At 30.8% G+C, this 18,066-nt stretch overlaps 1 protein-coding gene across 1 annotated transcript; it reads left to right on the top strand.

Annotated features, from left to right (window-relative positions):
• The first annotated feature begins 2,393 nt into the window (after nucleotides 1-2,393).
• Nucleotides 2,394-4,969, top strand: LOC122505411. Its single transcript, XM_043617008.1, has 5 exons — nucleotides 2,394-2,484; nucleotides 2,736-3,290; nucleotides 3,403-3,674; nucleotides 4,182-4,341; nucleotides 4,665-4,969. The coding sequence occupies exons 1-5, from the start codon at nucleotides 2,394-2,396 to the stop codon at nucleotides 4,967-4,969; spliced, it is 1,383 nt and encodes a 460-aa protein (XP_043472943.1).
• Nucleotides 4,970-18,066: the final 13,097 nt, after the last annotated feature.

Below are 18,066 nucleotides of genomic sequence, written 5' to 3'. Positions count from 1 at the left end.
AAGTACATCGGGTTTGCTTTTTGCACAAGCGCAGACGATTGAAGAAAAGGACAGATGCTAACATTCGATACATGCAAGATAAGAAACATCAATTGGGACGTTGCTGTTTGCGCCGAATTCCTAATTTTAATATTGTAAACGATATCCCTTTAGACTACATGCATCTTGTTTGTCTTGGCTGCACAAAAACTCTACTTTACTTGTATGTACTCTTACGTTCCAAACATCGTTTACAACAATGGAAAATTAAAAAGTTGTCCAAACGTCTGCACTTTTTAAGAAGATATGTTCCCAGTGAGTTTCAGAGAAAACCAAGAACGTTAAAGGATTTAAAATTCTGGAAGGCTACTGAATTTAGACAATTTCTGTTGTATACGGGACCCATGGTTTTAAAAAAAATATTATCGAGAACATTATACAATCACTTCAATACATTGCATGTTGCTATAAGGATTTTGTCCAGTGATGATTTTGTTAAATTCGAAGAAAATGTAGACTATGCAAAGGATCTACTTTTTTATTTTGTTGAATCGTTAGCTCAACTTTTTGGTAAACACTTTGTTTCATATAATATGCATGGCCTTATACACCTGCCAGATGACGTTAAGAAATTTGGAAAATTGGATAATTTTAGCGCGTTCCATTTCGAAAATTATTTGCAGTGTGTGAAAAAGTGGATGCGGAAAGGTGAAAAACCGCTCCAACAATTAGTTCGAAGATATGCAGAATTTTTGACTAATGCTAATGAGGAAATTGAAGAGAATGAAAATCTTATTCAATTGTGTCCTTCCTCAGAACACCACAGAGGTCCATTGTTGGAAAACTGCCAATCGCCACAATATGAGAAAATAATTTTTCGAGGATTTGAAATGAATGTTACGAAAGTGTCAGATAGATGTTTTGGATTAACAAATGGTGATATTGTTATTGTTGAAAACATTGCTCACGCCGCCAGCAACAACGAACTCATCATCGTCGCTAAAACCTTCAGGACCAAACAGAATCTGTACAAGCAACCATTACAATCATCTGCAGTTGAGGAGTATGTTGTAAAGAACTTAACAGATTACAAAATATGGCCCTTAAAACATGTTACCAGGAAATATATGATTGTGCCCTCAGGAAACGAGACATATGTTGTTAGCTCTTTGTTGCATTAACTTTTAATACAAGTATTGTTAATAATTTCTGAAATGTAAAAGAGATTCGATCATTTAGAGATAATTTTTATTCAATTTTCTCTTTATTATGAAATTTTTTGCATATATAAAAATAAGAATTAACTCCAAAAAATCACTAGATTTTTATAAGTTTTATAATACAAATATACTTACACTTTCTTAAAATCAATAATAAAAAGATAAAATAGTTATGTATTTTCGTGTTCTGCCTTCATAATTATTTTAATCCCTTTAGAAAAAAATTATTTTTTAAAAATATAAATAAAGAATTTGTGTTAAATATTAAGGATTGTCACTGCGATGGTAAGAAATTTCAGTTTCATAATTTTAATAAAAAAAGCCTATATATTTATTTTATTAAAAAAAACACATTCATACTCGACAAATGGTTGGTATGAATGGTATATTAGTATATTGTCAGAGGTTAACCACAAATTTTTTAGTGTTGAGAACACAAAAATTACGATAAATAATTGTAAAATATAATTATGATACAAAATAAACATAAAAATTATTAACATATGATTAAGGAATATTGTTAGTTTCAAGTTTATAAATCAAATTTGTATTTTTTGAGGTTATGTGTTATTGCGATGTTGATACATTTTTATGTGTATTTGTGTTTGATATTTATACAGCTATTTCTGTTCTGAAAACTAAAACTTTAATAATTATTTATGCATTAAATCTGTGGTAAACTTTGTCTAAACTCTTCGAGTTTTCACGTTTTGACATTGTCTATTTATACACAAAGTCACAGATTTTTCTCTCATTTCCTTCACACTTTTTTTCTAATATTTATCTAAAATCCCATAGAGCCTATGTTAAATTGCAAATTTATTTTATTTTTTTTAAACAATGTGGTTTTATCATATTAATATTAACTATTTTTAAATTATTAAGTCATAGATCGAAAATTAGAAAATTGTAAATTATCATCTTTTAATTTTGAATGAGCCCGGGCTCTCTGTTTCCATGTTGTCATGGCAACGTACTACGTCACCATGACGAAATTGCCCACTTGTTGCGCGCAGGAATGTGCGCAAACGTTTCTCTTCCGTTTTGTGTGAAAGCGTGATTAGAAAAATTAGTGAGAATAATGGCAAATAAAAACGAATTTCTTGTTATACTGTTTGAAGACGGACCTCAAATCGTGTGCCATGAATGGTTGACGCCAAAAAAAAACATATTCTCTACCCAAGGTGCAAATCAATGTATGCTTATTACAATACAGTTCGAGCAAAAAAATTTCCGGAATCCACGTGGACGAGAGAAGCCATTGTGGAAAATATCGCAGAAGCCGGTAAGTTTTATTCCTTCGAATTGTACAAATAAAAGTAATTTTTCTGTTTTGAATTTTTTTATTGAAAATTATTATTTGGTATTATTGTTGCTTCTAGAAATATTTATGCAAAACAAAACTTTTTTAATTTACTTGTAATTATTTAATGTAAGAAATATTTATTATTATTGCCGATCCTAATTTGTGAATAAAATGAACATAATTTTTTTTTAATTTACAAATACAATTAAATAACAATTATTTTGTTTTAGGGACTTTCGAGCGTGGACTTGAAAAGTTAAAAGCATACGAAAATGAGTCAGATTTAGATACAGATTTAGAGTCAAAACAAAAGAGGAAAACTAAGAAAGCAAGAAACCTTGATAATCTCGCTGGAAGATCGACGGGAGAACCTCCAAGAAAAGTATTTAAATGTTCTTTAAATGTTAAGAAAACAACACCTATCTTGCCGAAACCTCCTCTTAGACTAACAACTAAAGATAATGCTCATGAAAAAGAGTCAATTTTAAAATCTTCTACGCAATCGAGACCAACTAGTATTAATTCCCCTAAGAAAAATAATATTCCAAATTTGTCATCAGAAAAAAATCAGAGCGCTGTTAGTACTTCGAAGTTCACATCTGCTACATTGCAACACAACGATTATTCGTTAAACACACAATTTAAAAATGTGTACGGTCTATCCAAACGAATTGGTTCAGATACGAATAATAATTCTCCAAAAAGTACTATAACATCTCCAGTTTCAGCTGTGAAACTAAATGAAGTTCATTCTAAAGATGTTAATAAAAGTTCTTGGTCTGATGGTAAGTAAGATTATTTTAATTTGAATGTAGAATTTTTTAAGTAAATGTTTTTCGAATTCAATTCTGTATTTAATACTATATTCAAACCATAAAATTTCTCACACATTTTCAGAACACATGTTCCGGAGAAATATTTCCAAGTATTTAAATGACATTAAATTAATGTTAAATATTCAAGACGAAAAAATTAATGAAATACTGGAGAAGCAAGCAGAAAATAACATTCTTCAAGCGAGATTTTTAGAGTGTCAACCAGAATCCACTCAAAAACACGTTAAAAAAGATAGGACAAATCAGTTTCGCTCACAATTACCAGTTAAATCGTTGGATGTTTTGCAAAATATCGAGGACAGTCTTACATTGGCAGATTTCAGAAATGATATGGTAAGCTGTACTCTATTATTTATTCTCTTCATTTTTCACTCTTTCATGTTCAATTTTCTTATTAAACAAAAATTAACTTAATGTCGGTTATTTATTTGAATTAATATTATGTTCACCAATTAATATTTATTAATATTTACCTATTCAGTCAAATAACATTTTTGTTAAGTGTGTATTTCATTTTTGTTATGAAAAATTTTTCAATCGTTTTTTCCCAGATAAAATTTTAATTGTTTTCTAAAACATTTAAAATATTTTGTTTTATTTTATCCATTTCTTTTTATATAAAATCAGTAATATTAACGAATATTTATTTCAATATAATTTATTAATCCATCTTTCATATAAAAATTTCATTTTCCTTTGAAAGAAAAATTCATTCAGTTCAATCTCTTGAAATTATCAGAGGATTTTTCTTTGTCCAAATATTTATATTCAAGTATTTGGAATTATTTATTAGTACCTGTTGTTTTCGAAGTATTATTACCAAAAGTTTTTATTATTTAGGTTTCATTGTTTAGTGGTTTTGGAGGTAGACATGTTAAAGAAACTACATACACAATCATGAAAATGGCTTTTACCAACTCAATCGGGAGTTTATTTAATTGGTCCGGGCAAAAAGAGAAGTTAAACTTCTCTGGTCTACAATTAACTAGTGTGATATTAGGTAAACATACATAATTTTATACATTTTATAAAACTTGCAACTTAAGCTTATAACAATATTTTACATGGTGTGAAAGTTCACTTGAATGAATGATAATCATTGAGAAGCTATATCAAAGAACTCGCTCGATGCTTCGACAGAAGGATAGTAGTGAACGGCCCAGAGGCTCTTACTGCAACTTTACTTTTTGTCCAAGCATCGAAAAAGTTCTTCGACACAGCTCCTCCATTTTTTCAAACAATCTTAAATATTGATTCGAATGTTGCTAAATTTTTATTAATATAAATTTTTCTATTTACTAAATTTCCATTTTTTCATTGTAGAAACTGTTCGGCAAGTATGTAAAGTCAAGGAAATTGAGGTAATAGATGCTATAAAAGATTGGCTTCGTCACGCCCCTGCTAGACAGCTTCGAGAATTAAACAAAAATAATTCTGCTGTTGATGGTGAGCAAGAGCTTGCTCATGAATCTGAAGACGGTCTCTCCATTCATTCGAATGAAACAGAAGATGATAACAACGATTACTACACCCAGGATGAAATGGATATCTCTCAAGGGACTAATCCTGACCAAAATTCTTTGACTGAGCGTAAATCCGACACAACATTTGATGACACAGAAGTATAAAAAAAGAGTTTAATTCGCTTTCAAAGCGACAACGACACAGAAGTGTAAAATAATTGTTTCATTCGCTTTCCAAGCGAAAACGACGCGGTAGTATAAAATAATTCCTTCATTCCCTTTCAAAGCGTCAACAACAAAGACGTGTGAAATAATGATTTTATTCGCTTTCAAAGCGACAGCTTTTCTGTTTTTCTTATTTTAGTATTTTACCGCGGAAATTGTCGGAAACTTGATCACTTCATCAAGAAGTTTGAATTCTTTACGTTCTATAAAAAAACAGGCTGTAGAACACATTAAAAATTATTTTATTATATTATTAATTATAATTATATTATATTATTAAAAAAGAGTTTAAATAATAAAAGAATTTTCTATTATAATTGTGCATTTATTAATTTTGACTGGATGATATGAAAAACTAATAAATCTCTAATTATTTTTCAACATATTACTATTTCTCACGTAGCATATCCCGCGTGGATAATATTTGGATATCCCGCGCGGGTCTCCCATGGGATGGAAATTTGGATATCCCAGGGATATCCCTGGGACGTCACAGATATCCCAGGGATCTCCCTGGGATATCCCAATATCCCGCGAGATATCCCAGGGATATCCCTGGGATATCCTTTTGCTCAGAGGGTAGTCGTTTTCTTTTTTCAAACTATAGCGAGTTCTTTTGTGTTCAAATGATCTGTGTAATGGATTTCGTTTTCGTTTTAAATGGTTATTTTCTGTGTCTCTTTTTAACATTTAACAAAAATCAGCCATCATGTTTTCGTCCCATCTTCCTTGATAACGAGTTTCCATAACCTTTATATCCTGGTGGAACTGTTCGCCATGCTCCTCGCTAAAGTCGCCAAGATTGTCAGGAAATTTTTCAAGTTGGGAGTGTAAAAAATGTAATTTTAAATTTATAAGACATCCAAGCTTCTGATAGTCTCTAATCATTTTGTTCACAATTTCTTTGTACTCAGAACTTTTAGTATTTCCCAAAAAGTTCTGAGCCACTGCTTTAAAACTAAGCCAGGCATTTTTTCCAAAGTAGTCATTGTACTAACAAAGGCTGTATCTTTGAACAAAGTCCTAATTTGTGGTCCATCGAATATTCCTTCCTTTAATTTAGCCTCAGATAGTTTGGGAAATTTTTTGACTAGGTATTCGAAACATTTGCCAGTTTTATCAATTGCTTTTACATACTGTTTAATTAGTCCGAGTTTTATATAAAGAGGAGGAATAAGAATTTTTGAAGGATTTACTAAATACTCATAACGAATGTTGAATGTACCTGGTTTAAACGAGGATCTTCTTGGCCATTCCTTTTTTTATAATGATTCACTCTATCCCTACTGTCCCACATACATAAGTAGCAAGGATATTTTGTGAATCCAGACTGTTGCCCAAGCAAAATAGTTATCATTTTTAAGTCTCCACAAATCTGCCATTGATGAAGATCGTAATTGATTTTTTGCAAAAGGACTCCCATATTCTCGTATTTTTCTTGCATGACTGTAGAGTGGGCTAAAGGAATTGGGGCATATACATTAGTATTGTGAAGTAAAACAGCTTTTATACTTCGCTTCGACGAATCTATAAAAAGCCGCCAATCTTTGGCATCATAACAATTTGCTTTTAGGTTGTTGATAAGCCCTTTAACATCAGTGCAAAATACTAGCGATGAATCTGCATCTTTCATGAAGTATTTGCGGAATTCTGATTCTCTGTTTCGGTAAATAGATACTTTCGTCTTTGGCTGTAAAAGATTTTTTCTCTTAAAAAATGCAGCCAAGAACTCGGAACCGTCTTTAGGTAAACCTAAATTTCGTACAAGGTCATTTAATTCAAGTTGCGATACCAAGGATGGAATAGATTATTTTTCGGTGCTTGCCAACCAGTCATCATCACTGTTAGTCTCACAATCACTTGAAGATTCTTCATCAATTTCCATTGATTCATATTCAGATACGCAATTGATTTTTTTATTATCTCGGACAAGAAAAATGGGGCGAGTTACTGACACGACACTGATGTACACAATTTTGTTTTTACTTTTAGCGTTGAAACCTTTGACTTGATTGCAGCAAAAGAAACAATCTTTTTTACAGCCAGGACGTCTCCAAATTGTTGGAACAGAGTACTTGATATGCTCTGTATTTTTATTTTTTTCCAAAGATTCAGCATCTTTCTGCAACAATTGCAGATAATATTGGGAACCCAGTTAATTTTTGCAGGGTCATGCATTTTCAAATTAAAAATTTCTTTGTAAATTTTACGAATTTCATCATCAACGCTTTTCCGCAAAGAACTGACTTCGAATTTTGAGCAAATGTAACAAAAGACGTTACGATCTGAATCACAGTTATGTAATTGTTAGACGAGTTTGTCTTTTTTTCTTGTAGCATTAAACTCCACATTAGCCAAGTCACCAACCAATGTAGAGCTGCGGTCGTATGATGACGACGCCTGCGGGCCCGCTTTCTCACCCTGACCAGCCGCCGATTCTGGGAATCCGAATCCCTGTCTCGTAAAACATTTTCCACCTGTACCTGCCATGACGGCATCAAGCCGTGATCCAGGGACTCAGCCGGATAACGGAATTACTCCGTTGCCCGCCGTCACCGCGTGGAGGTGCCCTGGATGCAGATACAGGCAAGATCTGATGCAGAGATATTGATTACTCGAGTAATCATTATTTGTTTTCGAATAGATCTATTCGAAAACTAATAAAACAGCAATTAATAAAATATTCTCGTTACATCATTGAACTAAAAAGGTGTTTTAATTATATGTCAACTTAGGAAATCAGCGACACTAAAAACCTCTTAACACAAAGTTTCTCAAAAATATATCAAATTTTACAATTTTAGTCCGCCATATTGGATCCGCTATGTTGAATTTGGAAAATCTAACATCAGATTCATAATCAGCGACCCCAAAAACCCCTACATACCAATTTTCATAGAAATTCTTCAAATTTTAAATTTTTCGTTCCGCAATATTGCATCCGCCATTTTAAATTTTAAAAATCTAACATCAAATTCGTAATCAGCGACCCGGGAAACCCCCCGATACCAAGTTTCATGATGAACCATCAAATTTTAAAATTTCGTCCGCCATATTCAGTTTCAGCGACCCCAAAAACGTATAGTGCACATAGTGTGATCTCCGGGCCAGAAAAAAAATTTTTTTTTGTGTGGCTGTGTATTTAAAGGTCAGCGATAAACTTGCGGCATTGTCATCGCAGAGCACTACGTGACTCGATTATTTAAACCACTGTTATCCACAGTGTTGTTTATTTTCTGCTTATTTTTTCCCGACACGAAAAGTTGGAAATCACAAACAAGAAAATATCTTTTTAACGTTTGACATGTTAAAAAGAAACTGATTAAGTATTTTTTGTTTTTTACAAAAAAATTGATATTATTTTCTGTAATTTAAACATCCTATTTTACATTTCTCTTTACAATGATTTTTTTACCAAGTGCTCCATCGCATGATAATGAATATAATGCAAATCTGTAGTAATAATAATCTGTGCTATAAATTATAGTACTCAAGAAACCACAATTGACGATTCTTTTAAACTTGGAAAATCGTAATCGAAAAAGCAGTTATTAATTATATTCTCTACATAATTTTCTGAATTTTTCTAATTTCTTTTTTAATATTATAATTTTGTCATAACTTTTTATGAAAGGAGTCTAAAATAAAAATTGAATCTAATGCTTGACATACATCACTCTTCGTGGTTGGTACTTTGTCTCTTATATAAATTTTGACAGAACAAGTGAGCATCAGGGAAGAGTCTAAGTCGACGCTAAATTCCCTGCAAAAGGGAAAACGCACTGTATAGAATCTCGGAGTTTCATCAGGTGACAGGTGGCGCGACGTGCGAATACGAACATAAATCCAAATTAGCGGCAACATAACGCTTCTTCTCTCGTTCTTGGCGCACGCAACAACCGATTCAAGATTGCTCTTCGCGACTCAAGCGACGGATTGTAAATTGTAAAACTTCTATCTGGCACGATCGCGACGAGCCGTTTTCTCCCCAAGCCGCATTGCAAGAACAGGCGGCCGCGATCGATCTTATTCACAACGTTTGTCGAAGAGTAATTTCTTCCCTCTCGCTCTGAAGTCGGCTTATTACCCTCTTCTCATGACTTCGAATCTTTATTCTCTTTTATTCTTTAAATTGCGGACGTTAAATTATTATATATTAACTAATAATATACTAATCCATATTATATGGGTGATTTTTCTGAAAGTGACATTTTTTATTTCTCAATTAATTTTATAAAATCTACTCTCTAATAATTGTTAACCATTTTCATAGTAAAAATTTAGCACTTACTTATCATTAAAAAAAAATTAAACAATCTTATTCTACTGAATTTATGCAATAGCTAAAATAATTTTATCTCCGAAGCCTTTTTAGCATGTCTCCAATAGGTTTTCTATAAGAAAACTAAATTTGTATGCTTTTTTTCAAACTCTTAGAATTTTTTTAAAAATAGTGTCAGAAAGTACAATGTTTTTTCTATCATAATGTGCTTTTTAAAAATTTTTAGACTTCCGTTTTATATATGATAAAAATGTTAAAACATTGTCTTCAGTTTTAGATTAAAATTACCTCACGATGATTAATGATATTTTTATACATTAAAACTATCCTAAACAAAATTTTAATGCACACTAAAATAAAGTTGAGAGTCTGACCTTTGATTTGCCCCTATATTATTTGTAAAAAGGAGGGGAATTATTGCTCTTATAAATAATCAAGTTTTACATATTGGCCCGAGTAAAAATTCAATTTCATTTCCGATGCCTTGCTTTTTATTAAATAATTGAGTATACGAGTAACTTTGACGAAATATTTTTGATGATAATATAAAATTACGGTGTGAAATTTGTACATTTTACTAAAAAATATATTTTAATTGTGCCCTTATGTGAATAAATGTGAAAAAAAATTATTTTTCATTCCGAAGCTTTCATGTCCGAGGCTTTTTCCTTGAAATATGCGAGTTTTTTCTGTTGTTCTTAGTATTTACCTGTATTGATTTGAAAATATTAACCTTAATAACCATCAAATCAGATATGTATTTCAACTATAGATTTATATTTTAATCAAACTGAATATATAATTAGTTTTAAAATATGCAAATCATTATCTTTTAAAACAGTGTAATTTTATTATAAATTATATTAGTGTGTATATTTAATACAAAAAACTCACGAAACAAATAAAACTAATCAATTGGAACAACAAAGTCAATCTTCTTTAAAGACGAAAAACTTTAATATTTTCAACAACTAATTTTGCGCAACTTGAATTCTTACTCTTGAGTATGAAATAAAGTAAGTTCAATAGAAAAAACAGTATAATTTAAAAAAAATAAGTTGAAAAATCGAATTTCAAAAGTGGCACTTGAGCAATTCCACGGGAAGTGATCTGAAGAATTTTCGATGATTTTAGGAATATTAATAATACTTACTGAATTTGTTCCCTCATATACATGGAATAAAAATGTATAAAAGTTTTTTTAAAATTTTCAAAATTTTTTAAGTTACCGCTTACTCAAAATTTTGGTCGGTTTTTCAAAAGAGGCACATAACTTTTTTCTTTGTTAACCGATTAAGATAATTTTTTTTGGAAAATACTCATAATAAGAAGCACTTTAAAGAAAAAAATAAAAAGAAAAAAAAAATTTTTTTTTTGCCCGAAAAAATTTTAAAAAAATTTTTTGAATCAAAATTTTGAAAAAAATACCTCTTCGATTTAAAAATTTTTTTTTTGTAGTTATTGTCTATAAAGTCAAGAATACTTCCTATAAATTTAATTATGGGACAACAATAACTTTACGAGAAAAAAAATAAAATGTCCAGCGCGGCATGCCGGGACTCGTGAATGTATTCGCTTATGGCGGCGCAAGTTTCGTTCCAAATCACTCTACAAGTCACAACTTTTTGCCAAAACGATTATTCTTTTTTTCTAAATCTTCGTACCTAATTAAGTTTTCTATCGATCTCTCGAGCCCGGTTTTAAAATTTTGTTTTTAAACATTTTTTTAATAACAATAAGTTTTAAAAAAATCATAAAATCGTAAAATATATTTTTGTCCTACCTGCACGGAAAGTATGTCATTTCGGGCACTTAGAGCGGGCGCAAAGTGACTCATTACCACCCAGGGGTAGGGGAAGCGGGCGCAAAATATTTTGCGCCCGCTCACCAACCTCCGAGCGGGCGCAAAATATTTTGCGCCCGCTTCATCTACCTCCGAGCGGGCGCAAAATATTTTGCGCCCGCTTCCCCTACCTTCGAGCAGGAGGAAGAGTATTTTGCGCCCGCATGTTAATTATTCGATTTTCTTCATTAAAATGTGATATTTTCGAGTTTCTTCTTATGTTGACTATAAAAATGCAAACATTTTCAACTTGTTTTATTTTGTCTAGAAAAATGTGCAATTTTTTTTCGATTTTTTCTAAAAAAAAATTATGACACATTTGGTTTTGTTCACATTTCGGTTATAAAAATTGTCAATTACTATATTTTCAGAATACATTGTTTTCTTATTTCTATATTAAAACTTGTATCATTATAGACTTCAAAGAGTTAACATTTATATAGAGTTTAATTTTTAACTAATATGAGCGTTTAATCGTTCGTGCCCTCAATGACATACTTTCCATGCAGTTAGGACAAAAAATTATGTTAGCATCATGGGCGCAAAGGTGATTACGACTCTGGCGAAATTTCGGAACCTCGGGGACACTTTCGCTCCCTCGGCTTCGCCTCGGGCGCGAAATTGTGTCCCCTCGGTCCCTTCATTTCGCCATCGTCGCAATCACCTATTTTGCGCCCTTGATACGAAAATAACTATTTTTTCAGCTTCAATCATTCAGAAAATTAATCAAAAAACCTATTAAAAGAATGTTTGAGTGTTTCTGATGTATAACAAAAGTATACCAATTTATTAAATTGTTTAAACAATTAATTGTTATTTCTTTCCTAAATTGTACTTAGGGTTAGAAACTTCTAGTTTTTTTAATTGTGCATTTTTTGTAACTAAAACATTCAAGAATAAAAGAAAAACTAAAAATTAATTATTTAAACATTGTTTAAACAATTTATTTTTTGTAAAGTTTTCAATTTACTGAACTTAAAACTAGAAACTTATTATTTAATTTATAGTTTTTTATTTTTTAATGAATTGTACTTTGAAAAAACTAGAAACTTTAGCCCTAAGTGCAATTTATGAAAAAATGGCAACAATTCATTGGCTAAACAGTTTTATAATAAATAATTTTTTATTTCTTATCATCAGTAGATGTTTTACTCATGAAAAATTGTAACAATTAAGAAAAAACTAGAATTTTCAAACCCTAAGTATATTTTATGAAAAAGTAACAACAATTAATTGTTCAAACAATGTAATAAATAAATAATTTGGTTTTTTTCAAATGTAGATGTTTTACTCCTGAAAAATTGAACAATTGAGAAAAAACTAGAAATTTCTAACCTTAAGTACAGTTTAGGAAAGAAATAACAATTAATTGTTTAAACAATTTAATAAATTGGTATACTTTTGTTATACATCAGAAACATTTAAACATATTCTTTTAATAGGTTTTTTGATTAATTTTCTGAATGATTGAAGCTGAAAAAAATATATTTTACGATTTTATGATTTTTTTAAAATTTATTGTTATTAAAAAAATGTTTAAAAACAAAATTTTAAAACCGGGCTCGAGAGATCGATAAAAAACTTAATTACGAAGATTTAGAAAAAAAGAAAAATCGTTTTGGCAAAAAATTGTGACTTGTAGAGTGATTTGGAACGAAACTTGCGCCGCCATAAGCGAATACATGCACGAGTCCCGGCATGCCGCGCTGGACATTTTATTTTTTTTCTCGTAAAGTTACTGTTGTCCCATAATTAAATTTATAGGAAGTATTCTTGACTTTATAGACAATAACTACAGAAAAAAAAATTTCAAATCGAAGAGGTATTTTTTTCAAAATTTTGATTCAAAAAATTTTTTTAAAATTTTTTCGGGCAAAAAAAAAAATTTTTTTTTCTTTTTATTTTTTTCTTTAAAGTGCTTCTTATTATAAGTATTTTCCAAAAAAAATTATCTTAATCGGTTAACAAAGAAAAAAGTTATGTGCCTCTTTTGAAAAACCGACCATAATTTTGAGTAAGCGGTAACTCAAAAAATTTTGAAAAAACTTTTATACATTTTTATTCAATGTATATAAGGGAACAAATTCGGTAAGTATTATTAATATTGCTAAAATCATCGAAAATTCTTCAGATCACTTCCCGTGGAATTGCTCACTTTCAGAAGAATCACCCATATATTTCTAAAATAAATTGAAGGGTGCGGTAAAACAAAGCATTAAGCGCCATTTAGCAATTTTTACACTAGGCACGAAAATTTAAAATCATGCTATAAACCTAAATTCAAGCCTTAATTTTTCAAATATCTAGTTACTTCAGCACCCTAATTAATATTTGGCATTGTATTTAAGTCATTTAATTAGCATTATAATTAATAATAATCATTTTAAATATTTTTTTGATAACACAATACTGTATGTAACGTCACATACATCGTTGTTCCATTACTAACCTCTGACGATGTCTACTTACAGCGTTGTTATACTACATTTCAAAAATAAAAATAATGACATTTAAAAGTAGGTTATAGGGGAATGTAAGGTATCGTGTCTTGTAAGGTATGGTGTCGGACTTGTCAAATCTGGCATGTAACGTCACATCTGAAGCGCCTTATCACTATGGTCGATGTCTTTTATCGTGATGACATTTTATATGCAGTAGTAGGTATGTTTTCATTGCCTGCACTTCTTACACTTTAACACCTAACCTGCACTATGCTGTTTTCTTTGCCGGATGTGACGTAATTTTTCCATACATTTCGCTACACTTTCTGCACCTACTCTTGAGGTGGTGTAAAAGTTACACTTAGTGCAGGCAACGAAAACGTACCTAATATTAATGATCAAACGCGTGCTTTGTACTTTAAGTGATTTTGAATAAAAAAGTAGTGAAACAAAGTTTTATTGGATATGTGTGTTAACAGTGCCAGAGTGAAGATTTTTTGAAAATTGAGTCTGGTAAGTGCTCGTGATGTCTTTTTTCGTTCTGAAGAGGACGGCTGTGACTGTCGAAACGTAAAAATAGACATATGTGTTTTTTATTATTAACCTGACTTGGATTGATTGATATATTCTCATATATTGTTTTATATATTTGACCAAGTGATAAATTCTATTGATATTATGTATGGAACGTATTATTTAGACCTTGGACAACAGTTTTTTTGTATTTTACATTTTTCTCCATTCGCGCTGTATGAAAGTAACACCATCATATTTTCATCAATAGCTTGTAAGGTATGATGGCGCAATTTTTGTAACGTAAAGTGGCGGATCATTTTTTGCTCGAGTTTCAATTGTCTTTGCATTTTTTGTGTACTAATGCCTCATGTGCTCCAACGCAACAATTCTCGAATATGTGACACTTGCGGTCTTCTCTTATTCTAGTTGCGTTAAAACAGCCACCAGCTACTTCACATGTCCAAATTGTAACCATAACTGAAGTGAAACTTTTTTTTTCTATAATGTAAAATCATCAGTTTTTTTCTTTTTGTTATTTTTCATCATTTCTAGTAGTTTTAATAAATAATTTTAACATCTCGACGCCTCCCGTTCATATAATGCTTATTGAAAAACAAATGCAAGATCATTCTTATTCAGTTTTTAGTGAAAGACAATTCTTATTCGATTTTCCGTGCAATAAAATGCTTATTCAAAATTCTATGCTAAAAAGTACAATCTGAAATTAGCTTACACTATGAGTTTTATAGAATTTTCAATTAAATATAATTTTTAATTACAATTGCTTAAACAATATTTCTTAATACGTAAGAGATAATCAAGTATTAAATTTTCTAATAACAATAGATACGCACTGAAATTCTCAGATATTTAATTGCAATTTAATATTAAAAAGATGATTTATGGTTACATTTATTGTTCTGTCAGTGGCAATTGTTTTGCACACAATTTTGAATAAGCATTTTATTGCACGGAAGATCGAATAAGAATTGTCTTGCACTAAAAACTGAATAAGAATGATCTTGCATTTGTTTTTCAATAAGCATTATATGAACGGGAGGCGTCGATCTACATAATATTTTAGTTAAATACACCAAATGCGCCACCATACCTTACAACTTTCAAAAATAAAAAAAATCAGTTTTTTGCGCCAAGAGCTGTAAAATTTCACTGAATTTAAATTTTAACAGCCGCTTCTGACAGAAATATGCTTAATAGATGTCAGCAACTGCCTGCTTTTGAAATTATGAAAAATATTGTTTTTTGAGAGAGAGAAACACAAAAAAGAAAGTGTCCGCCACCATACCTTACACTCCCCTACTGAATAACCTAATTAGTTAATAATAAATTGTTTGAATAAACAAATATTATTTAAATTGTAACAAATTTAAAAAAAATTAATTTATTTTAAAAAATTTCAGTAATTCTTAATCAGAGACATAAATTAACTAGCAAGTTATTTCAATTAAGTGATAAATTAAATGCTCTAAGAGCTAGGTAAATTAATATAACATTTTTGGTGACACGGTTCTAAGAAAACAGCCATACTTAAAAGGTCTTTTTTCTTTTCATTTGAAATACATAATGGCCCGTTGTATAAAATAGGTATATTTTCAAGAAATCCTTTAAATCATATTCTTTTTGATTTTTAGTAGTACGTCTTTTTGTATTAACATCGTAAAGAGAATGACGTTCCCATTCATTGGTCACATGGAAGCCTTTGCGAAAGAAATCAAATTGGCATTTTGATCATCATTTGTGACTTTTATCCTCATGGTTTCGGTAATTTTTACTGATTTAATTTGTACTGACTTCTGAAGTTGAAAAATGTTATTAAAATCTTCTTGCTGCATCTCAACAACATCAAAAGAATTTTTATTTCTGCCTCAGCAATGACGTATTTCCATTGTGATGGTACAAAGTCTTTGGCAGTTTTCTTTTTCTTTTCTATCAGTGCGAAATCTTTATCACAAGGTAGAAAACTGTGACCAGTTGTCATAAACTTTTGATGTATTTTGGAAAAGTAATTCCACAGAATTAAACAGCGATACAAAGTCACAAGTCTTCAGTTATTATATTGACCCACACATCGATCAGACCAAACGATTAGTTTTCGCTTTTCACCAGGCTTCAGTACCTCAAATTCATCCCTTACATATTTAAGTATACATGATGCAATTTCGGCAGATCCTCTTTTCGTGATTCTCTCATGCCATAAATTCATTGTTGCTTTATTTTTTACAAGATCATGAATACAAAAATTATAGTTTGATAGTTGGCGTTGCTAAAATACATTTGAATGAGTTAAAGTTGGACAGAATAGAACTTGTTGCAAATCAACACACAATGTTATTACTTCTGCATTATTTTTAGCTTTTTCTGTATCCTATTTTAGAAATTAGTATCCATCTTCAGCTATTCTATGGTGTTTGTTGTTTTCATTTTCCACTAAAATTTTCTCTTCCTCCGTTTTCGCGGAAATTGTTTTTAAAAACAACATATCACACTCCTTGCATGTGTCATATCTTGGAGAACCAAATTGAAGCTTGAAATCCGTAAAAAATATAGGCTGCTAAGAAGCCCTGCTCACTTGATTTTCTAGATACTTTTAATTAAACAAACGATGCTATCTTTGATACAGAGAGATTCGAATTTAGATACTCTTGTTCGTAATCTTTTCTGCTATAATGAGTAAGTTCTTTAGGAAAAGAATTTATTTGTTCCTTTATTAAATCAATTGTATCTGTCTTGAGTTTTATGCAAATAATCAAGTTCAACCAACCATAGTTGACGCGTTCTTTTCTGCAACGATTTGACCTCTTGAGGAAACGTACTCTTTTCCAGCATCTTTTAAAATCTTTCTTTTATTTTGCTTCTACTCTTTCTCATTCCTATTTCTTTTTTTCCTCCACAGGTCAACAAAAAAGACTTACTTTTTTAATAAGATATCCGAATGGTTTCCGATTCATTTTTCGGCGCTAAACACGATCCCGACTTCCAAAATTGCCCATCACGTCAGGATTTTGAGAAAAGTGGGGGTCCCCAAAAACGTGTTTTTGAGGGATTTCAACATTTTTTTTCCTTAACCTGACGTGTTAGACTTCCACAAGGTCTTAAATTCAAGCTTGTAATGTTCACTACAAAACCCATGTCCATATGATAAAAAAATATTTTTTTTTTCAAAAAATGTGGTTGAAGACACCAAAAATGTGTGTTTCTTGATTGCTTTAATAGACTTATTGCAATTGCTTGAATTCGCTTAAAAATGATTAATCGGGGTTTTGGGGTCACTGATTACGAATCCGATATTAGTTTTTAAAAATTCAAAATGGCGGAACTTAGATGTCAGATAAAAATATTAAGAAATGCTTGGATTCGCATTAAAATGGTTACTCCAGGGTTTCTGGAGTCGCTGATTACGAATCAGGTATTTGAATTTTTGAAAACTAATATCGGATTCGTAATCAGTGACCTTAGTAACCAGAATTTGTTAATGTGAATACTACTAAGGGGCCGTCCATAAACTACGTCACGCCTTAGAGGGGGGGGGTGGAATTCATTTTTTGTGACGTTCTGTAGAAAAAATGGCGCTAAAGCATGTAAAATTTGTGACGTAGGTAGGGGGGGTGGAAAAATTAGGCAAAATAGTGTGACGTAGTTTATGAACGGCCCCTAACTATTTGTACTAACTACTTGTGTAATAATGTTTTCATCAATTAGTTCCTTTTGGATAATTATTTTCAAGTTTATGTTAGGCAGAATTAAGTCGCATTAAATTGTAATCATTTCTATGCGGCGCAATACTTCATTCAATACTTCATTCAAACTTTCAATACATTTTAATACCTTTCAATGCGACTTTGTATGTAGGGAAGCTTCTAATTAAAGAAATTATACCATGCATAGCGCAAAAAAATTAGGTAAGCTCATGAAAGTTACTATTCAGGTCCTTTTG

Source organism: Leptopilina heterotoma, unplaced genomic scaffold, assembly GCF_015476425.1.
Source record: "Leptopilina heterotoma isolate Lh14 unplaced genomic scaffold, ASM1547642v1 Lhet_356, whole genome shotgun sequence".
Classification (NCBI taxonomy): Eukaryota; Metazoa; Arthropoda; class Insecta; order Hymenoptera; family Figitidae; genus Leptopilina; species Leptopilina heterotoma.
The sequence above is the reverse complement of the archived record's forward strand: the minus strand, read 5'-3'. Positions and strand labels throughout refer to the sequence as shown.

Excerpts from the sequence above, each read along its gene's own strand:
- LOC122505411 (XM_043617008.1), top strand. The coding sequence starts at position 2,394 with ATGTATGCTTATTACAATACAGTTCGAGCAAAAAAATTTCCGGAATCC. Across the intron at positions 3,291-3,402 it reads TAAAAGTTCTTGGTCTGATG|AACACATGTTCCGGAGAAAT; the intron begins GTAAGTAAGATT and ends ACACATTTTCAG. Across the intron at positions 3,675-4,181 it reads CAGATTTCAGAAATGATATG|GTTTCATTGTTTAGTGGTTT; the intron begins GTAAGCTGTACT and ends TTTATTATTTAG.